This window comes from Leucoraja erinacea, chromosome 23 (genome assembly GCF_028641065.1).
Source record: "Leucoraja erinacea ecotype New England chromosome 23, Leri_hhj_1, whole genome shotgun sequence".
NCBI lineage: Eukaryota > Metazoa > Chordata > Chondrichthyes > Rajiformes > Rajidae > Leucoraja > Leucoraja erinaceus.
The window spans coordinates 9,632,385-9,647,901 of record NC_073399.1 but is presented as its reverse complement, the minus strand read 5'-3'; the positions used below and the strand labels follow the sequence as shown (position 1 = coordinate 9,647,901).

The following is a 15,517-nucleotide window of genomic DNA, read 5'->3' as shown; positions in this document are numbered from 1 at the left end:
TATACCTCGTTATCACCTACCCCAAAGCCAACAATGGACCGTTGTGGGCTCCACCTTTCCTTGATCGTCGTGGCTTTTTTGCATATCAGTTCAGTTTATTGTCACGTGCATCGAGGTACAGTGAAAAGCTGTTGTTGCGTGCTAACCAGCCAGCGGAAGGACAATACATGATTAATACTCGAGCCATTCGCAGTGTACAGCAAAGATCCTATAGCGGAGCAAGATAGACCACTCCTGCTAAATGCAATGGGCTGACGTGCACTACGCAACGGAGCGGAAGGTGGGCCTTTTTTTCATCCATTCCAGTAACCCGACCCCGACCCGACCCCAACCAGACTCGCAGTGTAATCAACGTTGCGGGGGAACAGTTTGTGTTAATAAATTATAATTCTGAAAATGAGGAGAAGATTTTTACCAAAGGACTTTTATTTTTACGAGGATGTTTCCGTAACCGGCTTCCGTCTCCGCACTAGTTATCTATGCTCCGCTATGGGATCTTTGGTGCGGAGACGGAAGCCGGTTATGGAAATGGGGCCGAAAATTACCCATGAATCTGCCCATGACTGTACTATGTCTTTTTTGTTGAGTAATCTATCTTGCTTGCCATGGGATCTTTGGTGTACTGGTACATGATAAGGGAATAACTTCTAATGCAAGGTACAGTTCGTAAAGTCCGATCAAAGATAGTCCGAGGGTCCCCGATGAGGTAGATAATGGTTCAGCACTGATTCCTGGTTGCGGTAGGATGGTTCAGTTGCCTGATAACAGCTGGGAAGAAACTTTCATTCATATCTTTCATTCATTTGTCCTTTATATCTGCTCTATCTCTTGGTTCCTATTCCCCTGACTCTCAGTCTGAAGAAGGGTCTCGATCCGAAACATCACCATTCCTTCTCTCCAGAGACGCTGCCTATCCCGCTGAGTTACTCCAGCTTTTTGCATCTATCTTCTGTTTAAACCAGCATCTGCAGTTCCTTCTTACACATAAAATATGGAAACACCTGCCTTTGCCTTCATCAGTCATCTCACAGGGAAAACCCAATTTACTCAAACCTTGGATGTTTCCACTAGTGGGAGAGTCCAGAACCGGAGGGCACAGCCTCAGAATAAGAGGATGTACCTTTAGAAAAGGAGATGAGGAGTAATTTCTTTAGCCAGAGTGTGGTGAATCTGCGGAATTCATGGTTGTGATGACCAATTCATTTCTACCCCTTTTCTTTTAGGTTGGCACAATGGTGCACCAGTAGAGTTGCTGCCTTACGGCGCCAGAGACCCATGTTCGGTCCTGACTACAGGTGCTGTCTGTATGGAGTTTGCACGTCTTCCAAGTGACCGCATGGCACTCTGGAGTTTAGAAGGATGAGAGGGCATCTCATTGAAACATATAAGATTGTTAGGGTTATTGAGGTGTATAAAATCATGAGAAGAATAGATCGGGTAGATGCACAGAGTCTCTTGCCCAGAGTAGGGGAATTGAGGACCAGAGGACATAGGTTGAAGGTGAAGGGGAAAATATTTAATAGGAATCTGAGGGGTAACTTTTTCACACAAAGGATGGTGGGTGTATGGAACAAGCTGCCAGAGGAGGTAGTTGAGGCAGGGACTATCCCTATTTAAGAAACCGTTAGACAGGTACGTGGATAGGACAGGTATGGAGGGATATGGACTAAACGCAAGCAGGTGGGACTAGTGTAGCTGGGACATGGTGGCCGGTGAGGGCAAGTTGGGCTGAAGGGCCTGTTTCCACACTGTATCACTCCATGACTCTTTAACTAGCTTTCCAGGGATGCTGCTTGACTAGCTGAGTATTTCCAACATTTTCTGCCTCTGTTTTTAAATAACATCCCAATGCAGCCTGCACAATCTGACATAAGTTACAGGCACAAAATAAATAAATTGTTTTTATTTTCATTACTCTGCAAACAGATTGATTATGAATGGTACCGGTACTCCGGGATCGATTAAGATTTTAATTGCAATCTTTATTGCATTGATTTTTTTTTTTAAATAGCATTAAATAATCTGCAATCGATGTTGATTTTATAGTTAACTGCACTGTTGTAGTATTGTATGTATTGCCATGTTATTTAATATTGATCCTAATTCATAAATCAAGGCACTAAAATCTGAGTAGCTATACATTTCAATTGCATCCATGCATTTGAATGCAGAATCCCTATTTTGCCCCCAAAAAAAAGAATAACAATAGATGTTAAACATTTGAAAGTATTTTGGTTTAGTCACACAGTGCATGATACAATCAGTAAATTCTGTTAACAGGCCTGGTTGACCATATATTTTGGCTTCAGCCTCTCAAAATGTGCTGGTTCGGCTAAAACACAACAAAGGGGATCTTTTTATCACAGGCTCTGGCTAAAATCCGAGCCAAATGTACACAGCATTGAGCAAGTGGAGCACAGACTCTACCTTAGTGTTGAAGCAAAGAGCTGCAAATGCTGCTTTATACCAAAGATAGACACAGAGTGCTGGAGTTAACTCAGCGGGTCAGGCAGCATCAATGGAGAACACAGGGCGGCGCGGTGGCGCAACAGTAGAGTTGCTGTCTCACGGCACCAGAGACCCAGGTTTGATCCTGACTGCGGGTGCTGACTGTATGGAGTTTGTACGTTCTCCCTGTGACCGCGTGGGTTTTCTCCGGGTGCTCCGGTTTCCTCCCGCAATGTAAAAACGTACAGGTTTGTAGGCTAATTGGATTCTGTAAAGTTTGTAAATTGTCCCAGGTGTGTGTAGGATAGCTTTAGTATACGGGGACCACTGGTTGGCACCGAATCGGTGGGCCGAAGGGCCTGTTTCTGTGCTGTATCTTTCAATCAATTAATCATCCAAATAATAATCCTTCATAAAAAGACATCTAATTAATTTACTTTCGGTAATGAACGTATATATATTTAAATACATTCAGAACTTAAAAGAATTACAATTATCTCAGCTTATCTTGTGGTCTACAATTAGAATCGGGCGGCGCAGCGGTAGAGTTATTACTTTACAGCTCGGGGAGACACAGTTCGATCCCGACTACGGGTGCTGCCTGTACGGAGTTTGTACGTTCTCCCTGTGTTCCAGTTTCCCCCAAAGATGTACAGGTTTGTAGATTAATTGGCTTCGGTAAAAATTGTAAATTGTCCCTAGTGTGTAGGATAGTGCTCGTGATCGCTGGTCGGCGGGGACTCAGTATGCAGAAGGGCCTGTTTCCGTGCTGTATCTCTAAACTAAACAGAAAACATAGATCGGTGACCTTTCCGGCCGGGGACTCTTCTTCAGATTAATCTGACTGACTCGGACTTTATCGGACTGAAGGATCCTGACCCAAAACATCGCACATCCTATAACTGCAGAGATGTTGCCTGGCCTGCTGAGTTTCTTCAGCACTTTGTGTCTATCTTTGGTACATAACCTACCTTACCCAAATAAAATACACACCAGCACGACATTGCACTTAAAACCTGAGATAGACGTTAATATCGGTATTGCAAAGCATTTATCTCTTGAGGTCAATACCTTTGGGAAATTTCAGGCCACGTTTACACGTTGTGTGGCAAAATGCATTTCTGCTTGTACAAATCATGCCTTATTTGTTATCAAGTATATTGCATTAGCCCTGTAAGAACACAGTTAATCCACATAAGTCCTTTCCAATATTTTACATTCAAAATGCAAGAAGCCAACATTTTAAATCAACATTTGGAATATTTACTGGAATACTATATGTATTTGTTATGGGCAGTGACACAGACAATAATAATTTAATATAATATGTTAACAAAAACATGTAAATACATTCACTCCATAATATGTAAGGAATTAGGCGGTAAATTTAAATTCCTGCACACTTCACTGGAATTGGAAATCAGATTAAAATGGGGCAGCATAGCCAAATGGGCCAAACAATCTCCATAACTGCTGCAAAGTATCACAATTGTATGCACTAACATCACAGCTAGATTTACTTCTGATAATCAATGTGTTGACATGATAATAAAGAATGGCTGGGGCGAATCAGGCTATTACAAAGAACTTAAACTTTTTAGTTTAGTTTAGTTTAGTTTAGAGATCCAGCGCGGAAACAGGCCTTTCGGCCCACCGACCAGCGATCCCCGCACACTAACACTATCCTGCACACACTAGGGACAATTTACACATACACCAAGCCAATTAACCTTCGAACCTGTATGTCTTTAGAGTGTGGGAGGAAACTGAAGATCTCGGAGAAAACGCACACGGTCATACAGACAGCACCCGTAGTCGGGATCGAACCCAGGTCTCCGGCGCTGCAAGCGCTGTAAGGCATCAACTCTACCGCTGAGCCACCGTGGTTTTCTGGAGGAGTTATGTTAAACTGCACCATGAATATTGTGTGCAGTTTTGGTCTCTATATTAGTAAAACATTATAGATCAATTGAAGAAGATGGCAACAAAAACATGATAGCAGACTCTTTGTTTATATATGTGAGGAAAGATACACAGGCAGCCAGGGTTCTTTTTGGTTAACAATAGGAGACTGATAGAGGTCTTCAACATTGTTAGAAGCATACATTAAGGCAGTCAGAGAGTTAATTCCACTTAGCGGAGAAACCAGAACTAGGACTAAATGAGTCAGGCACTGAGTTAGTTTAGTTCAGAGATACAGCATGGATAAAGGTTCTTCTGCCCACCGAGTCCACGCCAACTTTCCATCACCCTAGTTCTCTGTTATCCCACTTTCTCATCCTACACAGGGGGGCTAAGTTTAAAGAGGCCAAATACCCCACAAAATGGGATGTGGGAGGAAACCAGAGCAATCCACAAGGTCACAGAGAGGACGTGCAAACTCCACACGGACAGCATCCGAGGTGGGGATTGAACCAGGGTGTCTGGCGCTGTGAGGCGGAGGCTTTACCAGCTGTGCCTCCGTGTCGCCTTTTAGAGATGAGAAAGTGCTTTGGGCAGAGTTCAGGGAGGGGTTCAGGCAAAGGTGAACGGGTCATTTGAGGAGATACAGAGCATGGGGGGGGGAGGGGGAGAAGGGAAGAGAAGGGCACGCTGATGGTGGGAAATAAAGAGGGTGGGAGGAGGCTCCATCCATCGATTATACCCAGGACATACTTGGTAATATCACAAGTTAAGATCCTAACAATTTAATACCCACAATGTTTTAACCTGCAAAACAGTGCAGCTGTAATGGTGCCATAAATGAAGCTGGCGTGCGTGGAGACGGCAATGATGGGCTGATTACCCCAAGAATGGTTTAACTCATTGTGCAAACCTATTATTCCATAATACTGCTTTGTTGTAGGGATGCACTAGTGGGAGAATCCAAGACTCGAGGTCATAGCCGCGGAATACAGGTTCTTTAAGGAAGGAGATGAGGAGAAATTTATTTGGTCAGAGGGTGGTGAATCTGTGGAACTCTTTGCCATAGACGGCTGTGGAGGCCAAGTCAGTGGATATTTTTAAGGCAGAGATAGATAGATTCTTGATTAGTGCGGGTGTCAGGGGTTATGGGCAGAAGAATGAGGTTAGGGGGGAGTGATAGATCAGCCATGGTTGAATGGCGGAGTAGACCTGATGGGCCGAATGGCCTAATTCTTTTTATGTTTATTGTTAAATTCTTTAAAGTTGTGTGTTATTTTTATTCGTGTGTTGCATTGGCAAGTCGAATTTCACTACACCAATTGAATATGTGATAATAAATGTCCTTCGTCCTTTTGTCCTTCATGCCTTATGATACAGTGTGGAAACGGTGCCCTTTGCCCCACCGAGTCCGGATCGAACCCGGGACTCTGGCACAGGGAGGCAGCGGCTCTACCGGCTTTGCCACCGTGCCGCCTTCACAGCGATCTGATCACCCGTACATACTAGTTCCATCCATCACACACCCAGGGACAATCTTACAGAAGCCAATTAACCCACAAACCCGCACGCCTTTGGCAAGTGGGAGGAAACCGGCGCACCCGGGAAAAACCCACGCGGTCACAGGGAGAACGTACAAACTCCACACCGAAAGCACCCATGGTTCGGATCGATCCTGGGTCTCTGGCGCTGTAAGGCAGCTACTCTATCGCTGCACCACCGTGCCTATGAAAAGGAGCTCGACCTGAAACATTAACCCCGCTTCTTCCTCCACAGACGCTGAGCTCTCCAGCATTTTCTGTTCACATTTCAGATTCCCTGCACAAGGCTCGTGATGCTAAAAAAAAAAATTAGGCACTCTTACATTTGAAACCAGCATGTTACTCTTACATTTGAAACCAGCATGTTACATGAATTGCCTCCACCCACCCCTTCCCTGGCACATACATTGACCGACAGAACAGTTTATCAATAATACTTAGGACAAGCCATCACCTGAAAAAGGGGAGACCAGAACTGCAGATGCTGGTTTACCAAAAAAAAAGTGCTGGAGTGACTCTGGGTCAGGCAGCATCTTTGGCAAAGGCCGGAGAATGGGGTTGAGCAGTTGGTCAGCCATGATCGAATGGCGGAGCAGATTTTTTTAGTTTAGAGAGACAGCAGGGATACAGGCCCTTCGGCCCATCGAGTCCGTGCCGACCAGCATTTTGTGTCTATCTTTGGTTTAAACCAGCATCTGCAGTGCCTTCCTGCAGTTCTTTCCTTTCTTATGGCCTTGGATGCTGCCTGACCTCCTGAAAAAGTGTGGGAGCGGAGGGGGAGGGGGGGGGGGGGGGGGGGGGGAGAAGACAGGGGAGGGGGGGAGTGGGGATGAGAGGAGGAGAGGGGAGGTGGGAGGGGGGGGGGGGAGGAGAGAGAAAGAGGAGATAGGGGAGGAGAGGGGGGGGGGAGAAGGGGAGGGGAGGGGAGAGAGAGGAGAGGGGGGGGGAGAGGGGGGAGGGTGAGGGGAGAGAGGGAGGTGAGGGGTGGGGGAGGAGAGAAGGAGAGAGGAGAGAGTGAGAAGAGGGAGAAGAGAGAAGAGAATGTAGGAGAGAGGGGAGAAGAGAAAGGGGGAGAGAGGGGAGGAGAGAGGAGGGGAGGGAGTTGCAGCTGAGTTTGAAGGGCAGAGCTATAATAGTCACCAACGGGAACTATCCACGAGGAGCATCTTAGAATAGACACAAAGTGCTGGAGTAACTCAGCGGGTCAGGCAGCATCTGTGGAGAGAATGAATAGGTCGAGACCCTTCCTTCTTCAGACCCACTCCTTAGGGCCGGGCGATGTAGAGGACCTTCTGGGAGTAGATGAGGTCGGCCGCGTAGAGGATGAGGTTGACATAGGTGAAGATGGCAATGACGAGCTGGCTGTCCCAGGAGCAGTGGCCCCGGCTGCAGCTGGCCGGCCGCTCCACCGAGCCGTACTTGTGGTCGAAGCAGAAGATGGGCCAGACGATGGAGGCGCTGAGGTAGAGCAAGACGGCGAGGAAGGTGTAGAGGACCACCATCCTGTCCATGGGGCAGTGGGGCACGGGCACCTTGCCGGCCACGTTCAGGCCGATCACCGCCACGGTGAGGATGAAACAGACGGAGTAGACGCCGACACACCACTGTGTGGCAGGGTAGCGGCCATACTCGCTGTCGTGGAGCAGGGCGCCGAAGATGATGCAGGAGACGTAGGCTTGGACCACCTTGAGCAAGCCCGGGGCCGTGGCCATGTAGCCGCCCAGTGACCCCGGTCTGGCCCGGGTCAGGTGGACCTCCACCCCGTAGGCGAGGCAAGCCACGGCCGAGCAGACTGTAGCCGAGATCCTGAAGTAGTCTCCTCTGGAGGGGCATCCCTGACACTGCAAGTCACTGGCAAAGTAGACGGGGAAGACCACGGTGGCAGTCAGGACCATCTGGGCGGCCAACAGGGCGAAGGTGATGGTGAAGTTCTCCCAGGAGAGGCGCAGGCAGCCGTGCAGGCGGGTGAACTCGAAGCAGACGACCAGGGAGCTGAGGGCCAGGCAGAAGCACCATGCCGACATGCAGAAGTAGCCCGGGGCCCCGTCCCAGCCGCCGTCGTGGGCCACCAGGCTCAGAGCCACACAGCAACACACGCATTGTAACAGGCGTACCCCGCCCAGCGGCGACAGCACGGCCGCAGGGTTCAGGAAGGGAACCCGGCTCTCCATCCCCTCTCGACACTCCCCTACCCTCCTCTCTTCTCCTCTCCCCTCCTCTCTTCTCCTCTCCTCCTCCTCCCTCTCCCCTCCTCTCCTCCTCTCCCCTCCTCTTCTCCCCTCCTCTCTTCTCCCTCTCCCCTCCCCTCTCTCTCTTCCCCTTCCCCTCCTCTCTTCTCCTCTCCCCCGCCTCCTCTCTTCCCCTCCCCTCTCCCCCCTCCCCCTCCTCTCTTCCTCCTCTCCCCTCCTCTCTTCTCCTCTCTCCTCCTCTCCCCTCCTCTCCTTTCCTCTCCTCTCTTCTCCTCTCCCCTCCTCTCTTCTCCTCTCTCCCCTCTCTCTCCTCTCCTCTCCTCTCTTCTCCTCTCCTTCTCCTCTCCCCTGCCCTCCTCCCCCTCTCCCACTCCCCCCTCCTCTTCTCGCCTCCTCTTCTCCTCCCTCCTCTCTCTCCCTCTCTCTCCCGTTCTCCTCTCTTCTCCTATCCCCCTCCCCACTTCTCCCCTCTTCTCTCCCCTCCTCTCCCTTGCTCCGGGCCCCGGGGTGCGAGGGTAAAACAGGGCAGCGTCCACTCACACTGCGGCAGCTGCCCCGTCGCCTCCCCTCCTCCACCTTCCCCTCCCTGCCCGTCCTGCCCCGTCCCGGGCAGTCGGCGGCCCGCAGAGGTTGACTATAAATAGACAGGCTGCGCATCAGCGAATTCCGTGCGGCTCCGCTTTAAAGAACGGATTCATCATCTCACTCCCCCCTTTAAACCCTGGGTGTCGACTCTGGAAGGGGCTTTGGGCAGTGAGTTGGGGGTTCCCCAAAGTGACTTCCCTCCCCCCCTCCTCCTCCCCCTTCCCCTTCCATCCCCTGCCCCCCCCCCCTTTCCTCTCCACCCCCTTCCCGTTTGCATCCCTTCTCTCCCTCTCCCTCCCCTTCCTTCCCATCCCTTCTCCACCCCCTTCCCCTCTCACCCCCTCCCACCTGCCCCCCGCGGTAGAGCTGCTGCCTCACAGTGCCAGAGACCCGGGTTCAATCCTGACCTTGGGTGCTGTCTGTGTGGAGTTTGCACGTTCTCTCTGTGATCGCACGGGTTTCCTCCCATGCAGTGTAGATTTACAAGGTTAATTCCCGGGATGGCGGGCTGAGAGAATGGAGCGGCTGGGCTTGTACACTCTGGAGTTTAGAAGGATGAGAGGGGTTCTTATTGAAACATCCAAGATTGTTAAGGGTTTGGACACGCTAGAGGCAGGAAACATGTTCCCGATGTTGGCGGAGTCCAGAACCAGGGGCCACAGTTTAAGAATAAGGAGTAAGCCATTTAGAACGGAGACGGGAAACACTTTTTTTCACAGAGAGTGGTGAGTCTGTGGAATTCTCTGCCTCAGAGGGTGGTGGAATACTTTCAAGAGAGAGCTAGATAGGGCTCTTAAAGATAGTGGAATCGGGGGATATGGGGAGAAGGCAGGAACGGGGTACTTACTGATTGGGGAATGATCAGCCATGATCACATTGAATGGCAGTGCTGGCTCAAAGGGCCGAATGGCCTACTCCTGCACCTATTGTCTATTGTCTGTTGTCCTCCGGGTGCTCTGGTCTCCTCTCACATCGCAAATACATGTGGGTCGTGGGGTGAATTGACCTCCGCAAATTGCCCCCCAGTGCATAGGTGAGTGGTTGAATTTGAGCAGAGACAGAGTGTGAAAGGAAGTGTGAAAACACACACCTCCAGATTCAGGTACAGTTTCTTCCCAGCTGTTATCAGGCAACTAAACCATCTTTGCGACTATCTTTAATCGGACTTGAAGTTGCACTAAGCATTATTCCCTTTACCCTGTATCTGTCCACTGTGGATGGCTCGATTGTGATCATGTGTAGGAAGTAACTGCATACGCTTGTTTAAACCGAAGATAGACACAAGGTGCTGGAGTAACTCAGCACCTCTGGAGAGAAGGAATGGGTGACATTTCGGGTCGAGACCCTTCTTCAGACTGGTGTCAGGGGAGAGGGAGATACATAGATAAGGAACTCTGACAGTGAAGGAGGCCCAGGACAGAAAGGTTAGTGTGGGAATGGGAAGGGGAGTTAAACGTTTTGCAACCGGGATATCTGGTCGGTTTAGGCGGTCTGAGCGGAGGTGGCCAGTAAAACGATCGCCGAACCTGCACTTGGTCTCGCCGATACATAGGAGTCCACACCTGGAACAGCGGATTCAGTAGATGAGGTTGGAGGAGGTGCAAGTGAACCTCTGCCTCACCTGGAAAGACTGTCGGGGTCCTTTGATAGAGTCGAGGGAGGAGATAAAGGGACAGGTGTTGCGTCTCCTGCGGTTGCAGGGGAAAGTACTTGGCGAGGGGGTGGTTTGGGTGGGAAGGGACGTGTTGACCAAGGAGTTGCGGAGGGAACAGTCTCTGTGGAAAGCGGAAAGGGGTGGAGATGGGAAGATCAGTCAAGTCAAGTCAAGTCAAGTTTATTTGTCAGGCGGTTACGAGATGTGCAGTGAAATGAAAGTGGGCAATGCTCGCGGAACAACAAAACAACCAAACAAATTATAAACACAATCATAACACACATATTATTTTACATAATAAATAATAGAAGGAAAAACGTTCTGCACAGTTAGTCCCTGGTGAGAAAGGCGTTTACAGTCCACCTCTGGGAAGAAACTCCTTCTCAACCTCTCAGTTCTCACTGCATGGCAACGGAGGCGTTTGCCTGACCGTAGCGGCTGGAACAGTCTGTTGCAGGGGTGGAAGAGGTCTCTCATGATTTTGTTTGCTCTGGAGTTGCACCTCCTGTTGTATAGTTCCTGCAGGGGGGTGAGTGAAGTTCCCATAGTGCGTTCGGCCGAACGCACTACTCTCTGCAGAGCCTTCTTGTCCTTGGCAGAGCAATTCCCAAACCAGATGGTAATGTTCCCGGACAAGATGCTTTCCACCGCCGCTGCGTAGAAGCACTGGAGGATCCTCGGAGACACTCTGAATTTCCTCAATTGCCTGAGGTGGTAAAGGCTCTGCCTTGCCTTACTCACCAGTGCTGAGGCGTGTGATGACCATGTCATATACGGTTAGTGGTGGGATCCCGTTGGAGGTGGCAAAAATGGCGGAGGAATTTGCGCTGTATGGGGGTAGAAGGTGAGAACATGGGGAACTCTGTCCCTGTTGCGACTGAAGGGAGGGGGAGCAAAAAGCTTTTCACTGTACCTCACTACACGTGACAATAAACAAACTCAATATTTTCTCTCAGTCAATATTTCTGAAACTTCAGATGATGGTTGCCGTAGGAGCTTGCTGTACCCAAATCAGCTGCCATGTATCTTCAGAAATATCAAAGAGTCATAGAGTGATACAATGTGGAAACAGGCCCTTTGGCCCAACTTGCCCACACCGGCCAACATGTCCCAGCTACACTAGCTACACCTACCTGCGTTTGGTCCATATCCCTCTAAACCTGCCCTATCCATGTACCCGTCTAAATGTTTCTTAAATGTTGCGATAGTTAGCTGCCTCAACTATCTCCCGTGGCAACTCGTTCCATGCACCCACCACTCTTTGTGTGAAAAAGTCACCCCTCAGATTCCTTTTCAATCTTTTCCCCCTCACCTTAACCCTATGTCCTCTGGTTCTCGATTCCTCAACTCTGGGCAAGAGCCTCTGCTGCTACACCATCTATTCCGATCATTTTCAATTGACTCGAGAACGAACGCTTTAGGATATTTAAGGTGTTAGGCGGCAGCGGTCGGTGAAGCCTTGCGGCGAGGGGGCGGCGAGGGCGGTGAAACATAGAAAACATAGAAACATAGAAATTAGGTGCAGGAGTAGGCCATTCGGCCCTTCGAGCCTGCACTGCCATTCAATATGATCATGGCTGATCATCCAACTCAGTATCCCGAACCTGCCTTCTCTCCATACCCCCTGATCCCCTTAGCCACAAGGGCCACATCTAACTCCCTCTTACATATAGCCAATGAACTGGCCTCAACTACCCTCTGTGGCAGAGTTCCAGAGATTCACCACTCTCTGTGTGAAAAAAGTTCTTCTCAACTCGGTTTTAAAGGATTTCCCCCTTATCCTTAAGCTGTGACCCCTTGTCCTGGACTTCCCTAACATCAGGAACAATCTTCCTGCATCTAGCCTGTCCAACCCCTTAAGAAATTTGTAAGTTTCTATAAGATCCCCTCTCAATCTCCTAAATTCTAGAGAGTATAAACCAAGTCTATCCAGTCTTTCTTCATAAGACAGTCCTGACATCCCAGGAATCAGTCTGGTGAACCGTCTCTGCACTCCCTCTATGGCAATAATGTCCTTCCTCAGATTTGGAGACCAAAACTGTACGCAATGCTCCAGGTGTGGTCTCACCAATACTCTGTACAACTGCAGTAGAACCTTCCTGCTTCTATACTCAAATTCTTTTGCAATGAAAGCCAAGATACCATTCGCTTTCTTTACTGCCTGCTGCACCTGCATGCCTACCTTCAATGACTGGTGTACCATGACACCCAGGTCTCGCTGCATCTCCCCCTTTACCAATCGGCCACCATTTAGATAATAGTCTGCTTTCCCGTTTTTCCCGTGAAGCCTTGCGTCGCCTCGCGGGTCGACCCGTGGTCGATGGCTGATGAGAGTGTGGGGGAGGGGGGACCGCCGTGAGGGGGAGGGGGAAGAACAATGGACAATGTGGGGGGGGGGAGAGCAATGGAGGACCTGGCGTGGGGGGACCATGAGGGGTGGGGGGGGGGGACAGTAGGAGCACCCGGCGTACTTTGTAAGTTTGTCCGCGCCGTAGGTGACCATCGCTATTTGTATACATTGGGTATGTAAGCAAAGAATCTCACTGTGCCATGTCACATCTGGCAATGAAGTATTCCAGCCCATTCCATATATCAATGCAAGTACATTGTTTTATACACAGGAGGCGATGCCACATTCCAATCACAGATTCACGAATGTGGGGAGGGAATCCTGGAATCATTATTACTATCTCAGCTGTTCAGTCGCCCTGCTGAGAATGTATGGAATCTACATGGAGTAAAGAAAGGCCATCAATGCTGAAATTGTGAATCAAAAATAGCATTTGCTGGGAGATTTTTTTCTAGCTGGGAAACCTAAGTTGAAAGGCAAATGGAGTTTAGTTTAGTTTAGAGATGCAGCGCGGAGACAGGCCCTTCTGCCCACTGAGTCCGTGCCGACCAGCGTACTAGCTCTCTCCGACACACTGGAGCCAATTTCATGAAGCTGTATTATGTGTGGAGTTTGCAAGTTCTCCCCGTGACCACGTGGGTTTCCTCCGGGTACTCCGGCTTCTTCCCACATTCCAAAGACTTGCGGGTTTTGTAGGTTAAGTTCAAGTTCAAGCTCAAGAGAGTTTATTGTCATGTGTCCCAGATAGGCCAATTAAATTCTTGCTTTGCTTCAGCACAACAGAATATTGTAGGCATAAATAAATACAGAACAGATCAGTGTGTCCATATACCATTAAATATATATATACACACACATAAATAAGCATATAAAGTGCAATAGGCGATTTATGTTTGAGTTGATACTGATAATCGGCCCTCTGTGAAATTGCCTCCGGTGTGTTGGGAATCAATGAGAAATCGGGATAGCATAACTAGTGTGAATGTGTGATTGATGGTCGGCACGGACTCGGTGGGCCGAAGGGCCTGTTTCCATGCTGTATCTCCAAATTAAACTAAACTAAACAGAGGCTGGCAGGTGATGATACTGTGACCTAAAATACTGGTTTCCTCCCACACTCCATAGATGTGCGGGTTCGTAGGTTAATTGGCTTGGTATAATTGTCAAATTGTCGATAGTGTTTGTCGGATAGTGTTAGGGTGCGGGGATCGCTGGTTGGTGTGGACATGGTGGGCTGGAGGGCCTGTTTCCGCACTGTATCGCTAAACTAAACTAACTATGTAAAGAATGAAGGTCAGATTCCTTGCCTTAACAATTGCTTTGCATTTCACTCGGCATTCCAGGCTTTCTTTGGCCATTTGTTCAGGCATACCTTTCTAATAGTGGGACTATGGATTTTACCAAAGATAGACACAAAGTGCACTGGAGTAACTCAGCGGTACAGGCAGCATCTCTGGAGTAAAAGGACCCTTCTTCAAGTTCCAACCCGAAACACCACCTATCACCAGAGATTATGCCTGACCCACTGACTTACTCCAGCATTTTGTGTCCCACTGTGGTATCAACCAGCATCTGCAGTTCCCTACTATGACATTAGGGTTGTGCAGGTCGGTTCGAGAACATACTGGTCATAGGAAAGTGCTTCATAAATGCAAAATTAACTCTTCCTGTTGCATGAACATAATTTCCAGCTATCTATAAGTTCATAAGTGATAGGAGCAGAATTAGGCCAACAGGCCCATCATGTCGACTCCGCCATTCAATCATGGCTGATCTATATTTCCCTCTTAATCTGCCCTCTCCCCATAACCCCTAACACCTGCACTAATCAAGTATCTATCTGTCTCTGCTCTAAAAGTATCCATTTTACCGGGCCATCACAGCCTTCTGTGGCAATACATTCTTCAGATTCACCACCCTCTGACTAAAGAAATTCCTCCTCATCTCCTTTCTGAAGGAACGTCCTTTAATTCTGAGACTGTTCCCTCTGGTCCTGGACTCTCCCACTAGAGTAGAAATGTTACATTGCTTCCAAGATGGAGCCCAGCCTAGGCGACTATCCGGGTGCCAGCCCCAGAAGTAGATCGACAATCACACACACATTACAATTTCTCCTACTCCCTTACATCTCTATTCCTACAGCAACATTTATCATTCCCTCATCATGTATCTGTACACTGCAAGGGGCTCGATTCTAATCCTGTACTGTCTTGCCGCTGACTGGATAGCACGCAACAAAAGCCTTTCACTGTACCTCGGTACACGTGACAATAAACTAAGCTGCAAATACTGGGCTGATGAACGTGGGTGATATTCATGAGAATGGTTCATTCTGACATCCCAGTGGATTATATATGGACATAAAGGTAACCACAGTGTAACGCATCACACCAGCCAGCCCGGAGCAATTTGTAGTACTTCTGTATATTAAACACAATTAAAATATAATTAGTCTTTTAAACCAGGGCAGAAATCTTGCCTGTGTGGTTTAGCAGGAATGTAGGATGTTGAGACAAGCTTTGTCTCCTTTGCAGGTGAATATGTAAACATCCTCCGACATGGTCTCTGGAAGACCACTTTTCCTTGAAAGTGGCGTCACTGGTAGATAGGGTGGTCAAAAAGGCTTCTGGCACATTGGCCTTCATCAGTCAAGAGAGTATTGAGTATAGACTCAAAATGCAGTGGGTCAGGCAGCATCTCAGGACAACATGGATAGGTGATGTTTCAGGTCGGGACCCTCCTTCAGTCTGAAAATTGCCCCCTAGTGTGTAGTTAGTAGATGGGGAAGTGGAATAGCATAGAACTAGTGTGAAGGGGTGATCGATGGTCAGTGTGGACTCGGTGGGCC

At 48.8% G+C, this 15,517-nt stretch overlaps 1 protein-coding gene and 1 long non-coding RNA gene across 2 annotated transcripts in view; one reads left to right on the top strand and one right to left on the bottom strand.

Moving 5' to 3' along the window:
- Nucleotides 1–15,517, top strand: part of LOC129708206 (uncharacterized) — a 79,278-nt gene that overhangs the window by 19,235 nt on the left and 44,526 nt on the right. The window lies entirely within an intron of this gene.
- Nucleotides 6,951–8,111, bottom strand: LOC129708205 (myeloid-associated differentiation marker-like protein 2). Its single transcript, XM_055653822.1, has one exon. The coding sequence runs from the start codon at nucleotides 8,060–8,062 to the stop codon at nucleotides 7,157–7,159; it is 906 nt and encodes a 301-aa protein (XP_055509797.1). The 5' UTR covers nucleotides 8,063–8,111; the 3' UTR covers nucleotides 6,951–7,156.